The sequence below is a fragment of the Centroberyx gerrardi genome, chromosome 10, assembly GCF_048128805.1.
Source record: "Centroberyx gerrardi isolate f3 chromosome 10, fCenGer3.hap1.cur.20231027, whole genome shotgun sequence".
NCBI classification, from domain to species: domain Eukaryota; kingdom Metazoa; phylum Chordata; class Actinopteri; order Beryciformes; family Berycidae; genus Centroberyx; species Centroberyx gerrardi.
The window spans coordinates 3280870-3296787 of record NC_136006.1 but is presented as its reverse complement, the minus strand read 5'-3'; the positions used below and the strand labels follow the sequence as shown (position 1 = coordinate 3296787).

The following is a 15918-nucleotide window of genomic DNA, read 5'->3' as shown; positions in this document are numbered from 1 at the left end:
CCGGCGTCCGCGTCTCTATTTATTTATTTTGAGCTATCAGCGCTAAACAGATAAGTGTGGGAGGGGGAGGGGGAGGGGGAGGGGAGAGCGCCGGTCATGGCTTCAGTCGATGCAGAGTGACTCATGAAAAACCCTGTTTCTTTTACTAAAAGTTGAAATATCTCCGGGCGCTAAAAACACGGCGAGCTCTCAGCGCCGTCGGTAACATGAAACAGCCTCGATTCCATTCAGAACAGGAAACAGAAGCCGGTGTTGTAGAGAGAGATTCTCGGTGGAAAAACACCAAAAGCCGCTAAAACCTAAATCTCTTCTCCTCCTCATCCTCTACAATAAATAACCAAACACAGGATGGGTGTTTCCAGTGACTTGCAGTGAATCAGACTCATGTTCTGTGAGTGGAAGGTCTCGGGCGCTCGCTTTGCTTTCAGTTCGATGGTAGGAAAGCTGGAAGCGTGGGGAGCCTGCTAGCCAATCGGAGCTCTGCGTTGCTGCGTTCCATTCAAAGTCGGGACGTCGTGAATTCCCAGCCGGTAGTTTGTATTCCCGGCCTCGGCGCGTTCCAGCGATCCAACTCGGAAAACCAGCGGTCAGTGATATTTGGCAGCGTTAGCGAGCTAGTTAGCATACGTAGATCGTTCACAGCGCGTGCCGCCATGTTGACGTGCGTCAGGTAACGGCGTTTCACAAATCTTGCTTAAAATTCCAGCTAGAAGCGCCATTTTTTTCCCGTCGCATTTTCCCAGTAGGAAGTCCCGACTTTGTAAGAATAGATTGAGCAGAAGTTTTTTTTTTTTTTTTACGGTTACATTCCAAAATTAGATTGTTATCATTTGAAAACATTTAGAGCCACAAAATGATTGCGAGCGTGGAAGTGAAATACATCGTGTCAAAACTGCGGTTCTGAATGAGCTTTATTTTGCTTATAAAATAGTTCAGTTTTGATGAAAGTGTCATCTGAGTTCTTGAAATATTGACTGATAATTTTTCAGAGAGCAGAATCTGTCCACAGTGGATGTTTAGTGTTTTGGATTGAAACCTGATATTTAAGATTGTCTTAATTTCTGTGTTGAGTTCAGTTTACATTAAGGATTTTCTTATCTGTTTACATTCAAGAAGCACTTGAAACTGTATAGGCTTTGGGTTAAGACGATGGCCAGATCTCTTATTTAAATGTGTTAACTTTCACTTTATCCATTCCTGTTTGCCATGGAAATTTGTTACTGAATGTGTAAAATATTAAAGAATCTTTATTTTGGAAGATATATTACTAATAGGTCTTTGTGGTTGTAGAGAGGCTATTTTGACTTTTATTTTCTCACTGAGAAGCTGAAATTCTGCTTTATTTAACAACACTGGCGTCATTACAATCGTCCACACTTGTTCTAACCTGCTTGTTGTAAACTGCCAGCCTGCAGCGAGACAGACAGAGAGCATAATAAAGTATATTACAGCACAGAATAGCTACAAACACAGTAATGCTGCATCCTAACAGAAAGGCTTTGTCTTTACAATCTGTAGTTTCTGCACAGTGAAGAATCACAATCAGGACGAGAAATCAATCAAAGCTGCACTGATGCTGATGGAAGAAATGATAAATTACTCCCAAATGGCATTTTTTGCGATGATAAGGAAGTTTAGTCTGCTTTCCAGGTAAGAAACCGTTCAGAAGAGAGAAGAAGTTAGAAGGTAGAAGAGTGAAAGCAGCTGGTGAAATTTGGGATTTACCAGCCAGAGTTTCCTTCTGCTCCAGCATCTTCATTTAAACACAGGAAGCTTCAGCCTGTCAATAGTTGATAATGAAAGACTGATTTTTTTTTTTTTTTGCTGCATCAGAACTTCAGTGGAGATTTGATTGATTCAAGTCCGAGTTCAGTAAGGAGCGGAGAGACATTCCAGTTACCGCAGTGTGTCAGTCGTCTTGTCGTGGTCCAACTCACTCAAAATAAAGACGGTCATGTTTGTGAGCACTCAGGTTGTCTGTTGTTGTTTATTTACTGTACGTCCTCGTTGTCGTCGGTCTGGGACTCGTCCGGACGCTCCGCCTGGTTTCCACGCGCCGCAGCCTCGCTCGGCCCGGCAGAGATGTTTGCTTGTGAATCCTGCGGCTCTGTCTGGGTTTGTTGGGGGTCCGAGGCACTCTGCCACATCCCTCCTCCTCCTCCTCCTCCTCTTCCTCCCCTCCACCTGCCTCCTCCTCCTCTCCTCCCTCCACCTCCTCTCCTCCCTCCGCCTCGTCGGCGCTCTCTCTGTCGTCCAGGATGAAGAGGTTCTTCATGGAGTCGGCCACCTCTTCTCTCAGCTCGTCCTCCGACTCCTCAAAGTCCTGATGAGAACCAGAGGAATTAAATCACTTGGAGCGGACTGAGAGTTTTAGTTCTACAAATATTTCTCAGAGGCAGAAATAATCTGATTGGTTGAGTTAAACCTCAGTGGGCGGAGCCAAAGAACCACAGGTTTTTCTGGCTAAGTAACATTAGACTGAAGCTCAGTGAAAAAGACGAGGTAAGAGAGGAGGAAGCTAATATTATGAAGCCTAGCGCTCTGCTGCTAACTGAAACAATACAATCTATCATACTAAGTTATCTAGGTTAGCTAGTTAGCTAGCTGACCTTCAAGTTCAAACTAGACATACTAGCCTGTAGCTAGCTAGGTAAGATAGTTAGCTAGCTGCTGAGCTTCAACATCATGAATGAATGAAAATAGAAGTTATTGTCATTTATATTTATATATTATATAAATATTTATTTATATTTTGACCAGAGTTCCTTCTTTGCCATTCAAGTTTCCCAGTTAGCTAACTTCCGCTCTGAAAAACTGTGGTTCTTTGGCTCCGCCCACTGAGGTTTAGTTCAACCAATCAGATTAGTTCTGCCTCGAACAAATGTTACAACTAAAATGTCAGTCTGCAGTAAGCAAGAGTCTGGAAGCAAGCATAGAGATGAATATTTAAAAGAATTGATTTAAATTAGGAGCTACTAAAGATTACATATGATCAGAAAATCATAAATATATCCAGAGCAGAAAACTAACTTTTTGTCTACTGGAAACAGGTTTTGACAATTTATCAAGACTATTTTCCCAGAGAGCTGGAGTTCAGGAACAGAATCGGACCTCCAGGTGCCAACTGGCTGCAGCAGACTCACATCCGGCCACAGGATCAGCTCACCTGTGTTTGGCTCGTTGCCCACTTTCTCACCCTGAATATATTCCCACTCACTTCAGTTTACAGATAACTTTGACCTGCTAAAACCTTTTTTATGATGCTCATCTCTTGCTTTACTAAACGTTAAGCCCTTTGTAACTTTAAGTGAAGCTTTTAAGTGAAATTGTATAAGTGGTATGGTTAGAGAATCCACTGCATGACCCCAAAATTTCAGGTTCGATCCCGTCAACAGTCAGCGTCTCCATCAGAAAGCTCTAAGTGAGATACGACCTGTTCACTCTGATTAGAGCCTCATCTAAATAACTCACATTTAATTTAAAATAAGTCACATAATCTTATACATGTGGAACAGAGAGGAGTCGACTCACGTGTCGTCATCATCCGACCGCGGCTCCAGGCGCTCTTCATCCACCTCCACATCAGAGTCTTCCTCCTCCTCCTCCTCATCACCCTTCCTCTCCTCCTCCTCTTCCTCCTCCTCCTCCATATCACCCTTCCTCTCCTCCTCTTCCTTCTCCTCTGCTCTGTCGTTCTCTGGGTCTAAAAATGAGAGAAAAGTGAGGAGTGTGAGTTCAGTTTAGGGTTCGTTTATTCTGAGTGACACATCAATGCCTCACTTTAAAACTTGATACTGGTAAATGTGGATTCAATGGTAGAAATGCTTCAAGTTGCACCAAAACTTTTCCCCTCAAGCCAAATTCCCCATGATTCTGTTTGCATCTTGTCACCAAAAGAGAGGATTTTGTCAGTTTGGCTGCAGCTTCAAATCAACAACCAGATGGTATTTTGTGTGAGAAACATTTTAAAGTAACTCCTGGTAAGCTCTACTAGACCTTGCTGTGATGATTCACTAAGTAATTACTGCCATTCACCACCTAAATACTGGTAAACTTCAGCTGTATCAGGTTCAGGTGTTTTGTTCATCAACCTGTTTACCAAAAGCATCATGGCTGGTAAAATTTCCCTATCTTCGGTCATAAAGTGAAAACTCATCTTTTCTCCAATATCTTCCTCCTCTACCTGCTTAAAAACTCTGATTCACCTCTGTCTTCAGCTTTTTTATGTCCCTCATTTCTTCCCGTAGCACCTCTATCGGACATGATCATTTTCAGGTCACAGGAATATTTAGATACACAAATTATCAGAACACTGTGGCTTTAACTCTCGCATTCCTCCGTACTGGTTGCTCGTAATGTGGATAATCTAGGAGTTGAAGCTTGTTTTGTTCACTGTAAGTCTGTGTGGATCAGATCTTCAGTTAAACACAGATGTATAAGTGGATGGATTCTCTGACCTGGGGTCAGTGAGCCCAGCGTTGATGATGTAATCTCTGCCTGGGCGAGGGCGAGCAGCAGGGTGTTGGGAGGCCCGTCGCCCCACTGCCTGCGACCTGCAGCCTCCTCCTCACCTGGGGGGAAGAGGAGAAGAATACATGACAAAATGAAACAAGATTCAGATTCTATCTAAATGTATTTCTGATGTGTTTGATAATATGTGGTAAAACCTGCGACATCACACGCCTTCACCTGTAAATATCTGATGAGAAAAATGTGTGATTGGACGATCTGCATTTCTCACAATACGATTCGATACCTGACATGAGGTTCAGGACTCAATACAACCAGGATACGATGTGATAAATAAAAGTTCACAGTACTGCACCTGGTCCAGACTGAGCTGTCGCGTCGTAGACGGAGGAGACGTCCATGTTGGCGAGGGCGTCCAGCAGAGTGCGAGGAGCCTCCTGACTCCACCCCCTCCTCACCTCCACTTCCTGTCCCGCCGACCAATCCCTGAGCTTCAGCTGCTCTCCTGCCTGGAAGCTCAGAGTCTGGTTCAGAGGGTCCTGGTCCTGAGAGAGCAAGAGAGAGAAGAGAGAGAGAGAGAGAAGAGAGAGACAGAGAGAGAGGAGACACAATGTCATTTCCACTTAAAGATAAAATAAGAATACAAAAATACATACAAAACACAAAGAAAGAACAAATGAAAAAAGAGAAAGAAAGAATGAGTGAGTGAGAGAAAGACGAGGGGTGGAGAAAAAGGGGAGAGAGAGGGAGAAAAAAGATGGAAGAAAGAAAAAAATCTGGAGTGAGATAAGACGAGAAGAAATAATGAGAGAGAGGGACAGAAAAAGAGGACAAAAAGAGGAGGGAGAGAGAAAGGAAGGTGTGTGTGTGAGAGAGAGAGAGAGAGAGAGAGAGAGAGAGAAAGGAAAATACAGAAACAGAGAGAAAGAAAAGCAACAGGTGAGGTCATACCAGAGAAGGAAACCAGTTTTTTCCCCATCCTGTAACAGTGATCCACATCTCTCTCTCACCTCTCGCTCCTCCTCTCCTCCTCCGTCATCCACCCTCTTCTCCTCTGTGTCTTCCTCTCTTCTCTCCTCCTCCTGCTGCTCTGCCTCTTCTTTCTTCCCCTCGTCGTCTAACCGGATCTCAAACATGATTCCCTTCTGCAAAACAGAACAGCAGATTAGAGGAGAGGAGCTCACTTGGTGCTACTCCCATCTTTTTTTTGTCAAGTTCATTGATGCTCTAGGAACAGATCACCTTCCAATGAAAACTCTGTCATCATCTATTCAAACTTGACTACAAATAAGCCATAAGTCATTACACAGTGTGAAACATTAGACCTCTAATAACTGTCTTTAAAGGTCCATATTCTCCACTTCCCAGAGTTTTATTTTGTGTCTTGAGGTCCATCCAAAGCTGTGTGTGTGGTGTCATGAACCAAAAACACTCTCAATCCATTTCTCCACGTTCATTTTCCAGCATCTCTCTGAGCCTTACCAAGAACAGGCCGTTTCTGTCGCCGTGTCTTTAAGGCTCATTAATATTAACGAGCCCTCTGCTCCGATTGGCTAACCGTTTCAAGAGTGAAACGTGAGACGCCGCGGCCCGGCGGCTACAGGTAGGGAAAACTCTCCGGTAATAAACGATGACGACCGCTCGACCGCTTTGAAAAAAACACTTTGTTAGTCTATTATTTCTTACAGAAATGATAATGAGCGAACCTTTGTGACGCCACAAAGTTACGGAAGTCCAAACGGCTCGTTTAGAGGCTCGCTTTTCTAATATGGATTGTGTGGATTTAGTTTTGATACTTTCACCATGTTTAGATAGACCATCCAACTCCTTTATCATCACAGAGGCAAGGGGAGTCCTGCTTTACACCATATGGGACCTTTAAGACAATTTAATACTTTTAAAAGCCAAACATTTAGCTAAATAATTCAGCATTAGATTCAGCTGATTAAACCTCAGACTGGGTGTGTTTGGTGTGTTGTCTCTCACCTTGTCCCTGTGTCTCCGGTCCAGCTCTCTCCTCTCCTCTCTGTTCTCCTGTCTGATCTGTCTCAGCGCTGCTTCAATGTCCTTCAGCAGGGAGGAGAGACACGGGAGAGAAAATACAGTTTCATCTGAACAACCAGCTTATCATCAGGGCCAACAGCTTGTGTGTTCAGATGGCCTTTGTTGCCTTTCTGTAGTGGTGTAGCAGGAATAAAAAAAACAGCTCTTTGGTTCCCACAAGAGACATAACAACCAATAAATGTGCCTTATGGGAATTATCAGTACAGTTGGAACGTGTCTTTGACCAGACAGATTACTTGGATGAAACTATCTGTTGTATAATGACACATAAATGTGTTTAATATGTAAGAAAAATGTATAAGGCAGCACTTACACTGGAATTTAGAAGACAATGAAAATGAATAAAATTGTCAAAATGACTAAAAATGACCAAAAAAAAAAAAAAAAAAAATCCTGTCTACCTCTTCTCAGTGCTAATTTCTTTCATTTCTTCTTTTCCTAGCACTTCTCTATCATGAATGATCATTTTAGGGTCACAATAATATTTTGTTAAATGTATTGACAAGGCACTGTGGCTCTGACCCTGTCCTACTCAGTACTGCCTGATTATACTGCTGGTGTTCTATTTAAATTGAAGCTTATTCTACTGTATTCTACTGTGAGCCGCCTTGGGACAGAGCATCATCTTAACACCTAACATGCAGATGGAAGTGTGTCTTCAGTCACCTGTGCAGGCGGCGGTCTGACCGGCTCTCTGGCTGCAGGAGCTTCTGGGTTTCTGGGTTTCTCCACCACAAAGGTCCCATGTTTGACCTGCGGCTCGACCTGATCCACCAGTCAAACCACAGGAAAATATATCTGCAACTTATTCAGTATTTGTAACTTATTCAATAATATTTTGCATTTTTATTCATAGAAACCTGTTTTGTTTTTAAAGCGCTGTATAAATGAAATTGAACTTGAATAACCACTGCAGGTTGACATTAAGAAAGGTTGTATTTTTCTATTATTATGTATCACTGATTACAGTTTGAATCCCTGGACTGGATGGGGAAATCTGCCTGTGAGCAAGGCACCAGACAGCTCCCGGTGTGAGTGTGAGGTCACAGGTCAGCAAACCTTCCCTGGGTAAACAGACATGATTTCAGCGAGCGTCCTGCTGAGGGAGCCAGGACCTCAGGTTGATCCGCTCTCTGTACCTCTGCCTCCGCTCTCATCTTCAGCTCCTTCATCTCCTGGAAATACTGCTGTCTGATGAGCTGCAGCTGCCGCAGGTACTCCTGCACACACACACACACACACACACACACACACACACACACACACACACACAAATCAAACAAACAAACCAGCACTGCAGCCTGTCAGTCAGGTGGAAGCCTCTCTGTCTCCTACCTGCTGTCCCTCCTGCCTCCTGTCCGGAGCCGGAGGTGTGTGTTGGTGTTGGTGTTGGTGTTGGTGTTGGTGTTGGTGTTGGTGCGCGGCTCGTCCCGCCTCCTGCTCCCGGCCCCCGGGCTTCCTGTAGCGCTCGGCGTCGGCTGTCGACGGACGCAGACCCTAAAGACAAGCAGAGAGACTGCTGTTAAAACTCATCAGATCTGCATTAAAACCAGCAGTAAGACACTCTGCTCTCTTCCTACCAGCTGCTTCTCTGCTCTCAGCTTGTACTGGTTGGCCTCCTGTCTTCTCTGCAGGTATTCATTACGAGCTGCAGCCACTCTGAGAGAGAGAGAGAGAGAGAGAGAGAGAGAGAGAGAGAGAGAGAGAGAGAGAGGGAGAGACAGACAGATGTTGAATGTTTCTCTCAGTTAAAGGTAAGTAAGGTTTCTACTGCCCCATAGCACAAAATGACCATAATATATCTGTGGGGGTTTGTGTTACTTTTCAACACAAGATATGTTAATGACAGAATGTGTTGTTATTATTGTGTTGAAAAGTAACACCAGTGTGTGTTTTCCCAAAGAAGACACACAGATGTATTAAAAATGACACATCCTTTGTAAGAGTGTGTGAACAAGGAACATCCAAGGGTGTAAAACCCATGAAAAACATGATTTTATCCATTTCTACAGACCAAATTTTCAACTTGCTGCCAAACTGAAGAGAGACTCAACCTCTGTCACTATCACTATCCTGGTGTGTTCCCCCTTACAGCTGGTGAGGAGCAGGCTTGTCTTCACATCGCTCTGCGGGACGTTCCTGGGGAGGAGGAGGAGGAGGAGGAGGAGGAGGAGGAGCAGCAGGAGGAGGAGGAGGAGCAGGAGGAGGAGCAGGAGGAGGGCCGTCCTCCCTGCTCCTCCTCTGGAAGGCGTCCAGCTGGGCGTGGTAGTGCTGGTAGTGGCTGACCGGCTGCTGGCCGTTCCACCTGGACCAGAAACACACAGACAGCATGTTTATTACTCTGATGGGACTGGAAAGGGGGCGTGGCAAATCAGCATCCGAGCTACGTGAGCTGATCATGTGACCCAGCTGGACCTGACTGGATCTGAAGTCCAACTTTTGGTAACGTTTTATTTTCTGGGTCCAGAATTATTTCCTAATAATTTCCTATAAAGGAACTGTTCATTTCTCTGGAAGTTTCCTGAAAGCAGCATGAAGTGAAGCAGCAGCTCTATAGAAACTGTCTCAGTCTGGAGAGTCGATCAGATACTGAACATTTCTACAAGAGTTTCCTGGAAAGAACCAAAAACTATAAACTATTTACTGGAAAAATAATAGGCAGAGGTCAATTATCAGAAGTCATTATTCATATAATTATATAATATAGTTATTTGTTGAATTCTTAATACATTTTAGTTAATTTCTAATTTTCTATATAACTACTACATCATTTCATGGTTCTGTCTTGGAAACAACAGAAGAAACTGGAGGAACTTACCAACTACCATTCAACTCTTTCTCTATTTTTACTATAATCAGAACATAACTTCATGGTTCTTTCCAGGAAACTTCCTAAGAAATTAACAGTTCCCTTGTAGGAAATTATTAGGAAATTGCAGACCTGGAAAATAAAGCATTACCCAACTTTTTGCCTCTGATCACAGAACTCCCTGTAGGGCAGAGAAAGACATATTTTACTACTGGAAATGGGTGCCATTCCCCTTTAAATCTGTATGATACAGCAGCTGAGCTAAAAAGAGCTAAAAGGCTTAAAGGAGTGTAATAAAAATCACTCTCTTTGCGAAATAAACGTCCAGGATTTTTTGTGAGTAGAGGCTCCTCACCTCTGCTTCTGCTGACCTGGGATCTGTCTGACAGCAGGATCTCTGGGGCGGACGGGCTGGGGTCAGGGGTCAGGGGTCAGGAGGCAGAAACAAAGCAGAGTCACAACCTGAGACGGGCCGGTGTGGACAGATAAACAGTTTAGTGCATACAGAGCAGTGTGATGTGAGGTTTCATACTGAGAAATTGTACTAAAACGGTCACCGCTGCACTGATGATACAGTGTGTTTACAATGTTTATCATGTCAGTTATATGGATTTCAGGTGACATAAAGTGCCCTCTGGCGGCCATATTGGAAGGCTGCAGGTCTTGACTGTGTTTCTAAACGTATGACTCGTCCGTCTCACCAGTATGGAACAGACGGTTCATTTCTGTCTGTTTCTGATCACTGATCCATCTGATTGATCGTGTGTTGCTGTGCTGGACATCTGAGCGGCCTTCAGGTGCGTTAAAGTATAAAACACCTTCCTAGATAGACTTAACAAAACACAGAATTGATTTTAAAATTTTACTAATTACGTACAAGGCCTTGCATGGCCTGGCCCCCTGCATATAGCAGAGTTGTTGAGCCCCTGTTCTAGCGGTCGGCCACTCCGATCATCTGATCAAGGCCTTTTATTTGTTCCCCGTTCCTATTTTAAATCCAGAGGTGATCGTGCTTTTGCGGTTGCAGCTCCCAAACTTTGGAACAGCCTTCCCCATCCCATCAGATCTGCTGAATCTGTGGTTTGTTTTAAGCGGCTTCTGAAAACTCATTCCTATAGGTTAGCCTTTTTATAAAAAATCTCTCTCTATTTTTCTTCAGTTTTTTTTTTTTTTGGTCATGTGCTTTAACTTTTGCTAATGTGTCATACATGTATACGTGTGTTTGTTTGTGTGTATGTATGTAGGTATGTTTGTATACTTGCATTTGTATGTGTGTATTTTATATGTGAAGCACTTTGTAACTGTGTGTTTTAAAAAGTGCTATATAAATAAAATTATTATTATTATTATTATTATTATTAACTACATCTCAGTCAGCAGCATCCCTGTCCCAGACCAGGGGTTCTCAACCTGGGGGTCGGGACTCCCCAGGGGGTCGCAAGATCATTTTTGGGGGTCATGAGATGATTTATGGGATAGGAACAAAACATATTTCTAGCATGCTATCTATATCTATTACTCTCCGCCTCCTCTGATGATGAATCAAATGAAACAACCTAAAGAGGGAAAATGATTCTTTGGTTGAACTCTGCAGGTTTGTGTCAAGAGGTTGCGACTAGACATCCCTTCGTTTTAAGGGGTCACAAGCCAAAAGGTTTGAGAACCACTGCGTTGTCCCTGTCCCACAGCAGCACGGTGCCTGTAGGCCTACCTTATACTGAGCAGGACTGTAGACCCTCAGGGGGATTCTCCAGTCCGGTTTGGGCGGCAGCCTCTTGGCCGGAGCTGCAGGCTTCAGCTGAGCTGCTGGTCTGTCTGCTGGTCTGGACTGAGCCATCTTCCCTGGACAACAGAGAGACACACGTTACTATGACAACCACTGGAAACTGACAGAGAGAGTCAAAGATAACAGCTGACTTGATAGATACTGAAGTGTTCTTATGTCCAGATTAAAGAACATTTTGCCAATTGGGCCCCTAGACTTTGGAACGACCTACAGAAGAGATTAGGCCGGCTAAATCTGTTTCTTCTTTTAAATCTCTCCTTAAAACTCATTTTTATACACAAAGCCTTCTTGGGATTCGTGTACCATTCCTCTCTGTTCTATTGTTCTTATTTCCTTTTTCTGAACCTTTATTGTTTATTATTTTCATCTTGTTTCGGTGCTGTCCTCCCTTTCTTCTTGCTGTCTGGAATCAGTGTCGGAAATTTCCCAAAGGGCTCAGAGTTTTAAAGAAATCATTAAATTAAAACAGTAAACTGCTATAAATTAAAGTGCAGAATAATACATTACACACAAAAGTATAAAACTGCCAGAACATTGATGAAAGATAAAGGAAAACAATGGTTAAATAGTGGTTGTGAAACAGACTAGGAGGAGAAACAGACACTCCCTCTGGCTGATTTAAGACAGACTCCATAACTATGTGCAGTGATGTCACCAAAACACAAGAGCAGCCGACATGTGAGCGAGCACCAACGAGCCAATCAGGACGCTGCGGCTCGCCTCCTGAGAGCGAGCGGCAGGACAGAAGAGATTCATGTTAGAATATCATCTCTGTCCTGAGATTCTGTTGCAGAGCGGCTGGAGCGAAGCCAGCAGGAGCAGACTGACACGGGAACATGTTGAGTCGTTACACCGCTGGATGGAGCCGGCAGGAGCAGACTGACACGGGAACATGTTGAGTCGTTACACCGCTGGATGGAGCCGGCAGGAACAGACTGACACGGGAACATGTTGAGTCGTTACAGCAGGAGCAGACTGACACGGGAACATGTTGAGTCGTTACACCGCTGGATGGAGCCAGCAGGAGCAGACTGACACGGGAACATGTTGAGTCGTTACACCGCTGGATGGAGCCAGCAGGAACAGACTGACATGGGAACATGTTGAGTCGTTACAGCAGGAACAGACTGACACGGGAACATGTTGAGTCGTTACAGCAGGAACAGACTGACACGGGAACATGTTGAGTCGTTACAGCAGGAACAGACTGACACGGGAACATGTTGAGTCGTTACAGCAGGAGCAGACTGACACGGGAACATGTTGAGTCGTTACAGCAAGAGCAGACCGACACAGGAACATGTTGAGTCGTTACAGCAAGAGCAGACTGACACGGGAACATGTTGAGTCGTTACACCGCTGGATGGAGCCGGCAGGAACAGACTGACACGGGAACATGTTGAGTCGTTACACCGCTGGATGGAGCCAGCAGGAACAGACTGACACGGGAACATGTTGAGTCGTTACACCGCTGGATGGAGCCGGCAGGAGCAGACTGACACGGGAACATGTTGAGTCGTTACAGCAGGAGCAGACTGACACGGGAACATGTTGAGTCATTACAGCAGGAGCAGACTGACACGGGAACATGTTGAGTCGTTACAGCAGGAGCAGACTGACACGGGAACATGTTGAGTCGTTACACCGCTGGATGGAGCCAGCAGGAGCAGACTGACACGGGAACATGTTGAGCCGTTACAGCAGGAGCAGACTGACACGGGAACATGTTGAGTCGTTACAGCAGGAACAGACTGACATGGGAACATGTTGAGTCGTTACACCGCTGGATGGAGCCAGCAGGAACAGACTGACACAGGAACATGTTGAGTCGTTACAGCAGGAGCAGACTGACACGGGAACATGTTGAGTCGTTACACCGCTGGATGGAGCCGGCAGGAGCAGACTGACACGGGAACATGTTGAGCCGTTACACCGCTGGATGGAGCCAGCAGGAACAGACTGACACGGGAACATGTTGAGTCGTTACAGCAGGAGCAGACTGACACGGGAACATGTTGAGTCGTTACAGCAGGAGCAGACTGACACGGGAACATGTTGAGCCGTTACAGCAGGAACAGACTGACACGGGAACATGTTGAGTCGTTACAGCAGGAACAGACTGACACGGGAACATGTTGAGCCGTTACAGCAGGAACAGACTGACACGGGAACATGTTGAGTCGTTACAGCAGGAACAGACTGACACGGGAACATGTTGAGTCGTTACACCGCTGGATGGAGCCGGCAGGAGCAGACTGACACGGGAACATGTTGAGCCGTTACAGCAGGAGCAGACTGACACGGGAACATGTTGAGTCGTTACAGCAGGAGCAGACCGACACGGGAACATGTTGAGTCGTTACAGCAGGAGCAGACTGACACGGGAACATGTTGAGTCGTTACACCGCCGCTGGATGGCGCTCCAACTACAGTTTTTTACAGTTGGTTACAAGCATTTCTCAAAACTGAGTTCCCTCTTCACACGGTCAGCACAGCAGCGCTCTGTGGACCAAACTGTGAGTGAGGTTTCAGTTCTGTGACACAAAATGCATTCACTGAACAGTTTTCAAAATTCATTTCTCACTCAAATTCATCAGACATTAATCATTTATGTAGCCTAATAAAACATTTTGACATACTCTTTTCAAAACTGTTCAATTCAAGTTCATACAAAATTCAAGTGGAGAGCAATTTGCTAAATCACAATATTATATTGAAATATCTGAAATATATTCAAAATCCTAAAAAAAAAGTACATAAGTAGATAATGGTTATAGAGACAAATGGTGACAAACTGTTGATTGATTGATTCCCATCTCAGTCCAACTGTAAACTACATCAACTTTACTGTATTACAGTATTGCAATTTTTGTTCCCATTACTTTTGATTTTGTGTATTTTGTAATTACTTTATGCCAAAAACCCAGACAAAAATAAAGAAGACTGAAGGCTTTACTGCTGCATTTCTATGACTCCTGTAGCATATACTGTATACACTCTATAAAGACCAACCAAAGAACAACATAATGGTTAAGCTAGTTACAATAACAAAAGAAAAAAAAAACTAGAGAGCACAAAACTAGTGCTGCTGCTTCAGTGGAATGATGTGATGTTGACATGCTGCAGTGTTTTGTGGTTTTGGTGCATTTTGGGCATGAAATGAACTGTTGAAGCTGCATGTTGGTGCAGAGAGCTGTATGGAGAGTTTGACTGATTGAGAAATACTTGTAACCAACTGTAAAAACCTCTGACTCCACCCTCCTCAGTCAGATCCCTCTGTGTTCAGTGGATCTCATCAGAGCAATAAGATCGTTATGGAAACTTTATTTTGTGCTAAAAGGCAGTAAAAACTTGACTTACTGCCCCTATAAAGCGTTCGTTTCATGCACTCGCTCTATGTATTTCTGTTGTCTATGTAATATGTATGCTATATGTCATGTGTTATATGTTATGTGTTACGTGTTATGTGTTACGTGTTATGTGTTGCGTGTTATGTGTTCTATGTTATGTGTGTGTGGTGTTACCTGGTGTGTGTGCTGCTCCTGGTCTTGTTTTACAGGCTGCTGCTCTGTTTCTGTGCAGCACAGTGTGGCTGAACTCCTCCTGCATCACCTACACACACACACACACACACACACACACACACACAGACTTGTATTTACATGCTAACGTCATGAGTTGATGGTACAGTAAATCATAGACATTCTTTTTAAGGATGTTTATAACTTTTAGCTTATGACTTTGTGTGTGTGTGTGTGTGTGTGTGTCATCTGCCTTCAGATGAGGAAAAGGGAAGATGTGTGTTCAGTGACAACCAGGTGGTCTCACCTGTGGGTCCAGGTGTTTGCTGATCCTCCTCTCCAGGAAGGGCCGCTTCAGGACCGAGCTGACCGAGGGCCGGTCCCGAGGGCTGACCTGAGGGGACACGTGTGTGTGTGAGTGTGTGTGTGTATATGTTATTAAATGGAACACCCATTTCTGAGAGCAGCCTAATTTCCAGAAGATGCTATTGTAATATATAATATATAAGACCAGTATTGATACTCAGGTGAGAAAAAGTAGATGTTCAACAAATTTATACAACAACTGCTCTATAAATAAAGGTTTGATTGAAAGTGTCACTTGCCTGTTTGCTGTATCTCTACAGATTATGTAACTCTAACCTTTTTCTTTATCTTTATGCTACTTTTCACACTGTTTTATCAGCTGACACATCATAGTCGCTTTATAGGAAGTTGAATATCACCACTGGACTATCTAAGTGAAGTGTGACCCATGTGTTATATACACGGTGAATGTGAGAAGTGCTAGTGCTGACTCTCCAGGACCAGGAATAGGAAATAACCACCAACCACCGGCAGAACGTTGAGACCCAAGAAAAACATCCAGCAGTCAGAGTGTAACTTTGACAACAGGCCTGTTGTAAAGTGAAGCTGTTGTTCCAGTTTCTGCTCCTGTCAGCAGCAGCAGCCTCAGCACCGTCAGCGCTGGGCTGAAGTTCACTGACCGACCAGATCTGTACACCCTGATGTGAGAGTGACCTCACTGTTAGGTCAGTACTGAAGAACATCAGTACATGGAGCTAATAACTGAACTCCTGACCACTGATTATGTATATATACAGTATACGGACACGCATTTATTATTATCATTATTATTATTACCATTATTATTATTATTTGCATTTTTGCACTGTCTCTATAGTTTTTATATTATGTCTATTTTTTTTTATCTTAGTACCTCTTCTCCTTTATTATCTTCTTGTACTTGTTTTTCCTTGGTACTGTTC

At 44.0% G+C, this 15918-nt stretch overlaps 3 protein-coding genes across 3 annotated transcripts in view; 1 reads left to right on the top strand and 2 right to left on the bottom strand.

Moving 5' to 3' along the window:
• The window catches only part of LOC139933297 (GDP-Man:Man(3)GlcNAc(2)-PP-Dol alpha-1,2-mannosyltransferase-like), a 4892-nt gene extending 4687 nt beyond the window's left edge, over positions 1 to 205 (top strand). Inside the window, exon 6 of the mRNA XM_078286181.1 lies at positions 153 to 205. Coding sequence (XP_078142307.1) covers positions 153 to 205 — 53 coding nt within the window. The remainder of the gene's footprint in view (positions 1 to 152) is intronic.
• lcp1 (lymphocyte cytosolic protein 1 (L-plastin)) overlaps positions 1 to 15918 on the bottom strand; it is a 120961-nt gene that overhangs the window by 35722 nt on the left and 69321 nt on the right. The window lies entirely within an intron of this gene.
• nek5 (NIMA related kinase 5) overlaps positions 1988 to 15918 on the bottom strand; it is a 29646-nt gene continuing 15715 nt past the window's right edge. Inside the window, 16 exon segments of the mRNA XM_078286180.1 lie at positions 1988 to 2323; positions 3528 to 3697; positions 4458 to 4571; positions 4826 to 5015; positions 5481 to 5615; positions 6457 to 6537; positions 7201 to 7299; positions 7674 to 7754; positions 7870 to 8031; positions 8115 to 8193; positions 8627 to 8839; positions 9699 to 9738; positions 9784 to 9805; positions 11055 to 11185; positions 14654 to 14741; positions 14958 to 15044. Coding sequence (XP_078142306.1) covers positions 1988 to 2323; positions 3528 to 3697; positions 4458 to 4571; positions 4826 to 5015; positions 5481 to 5615; positions 6457 to 6537; positions 7201 to 7299; positions 7674 to 7754; positions 7870 to 8031; positions 8115 to 8193; positions 8627 to 8839; positions 9699 to 9738; positions 9784 to 9805; positions 11055 to 11185; positions 14654 to 14741; positions 14958 to 15044 — 2028 coding nt within the window.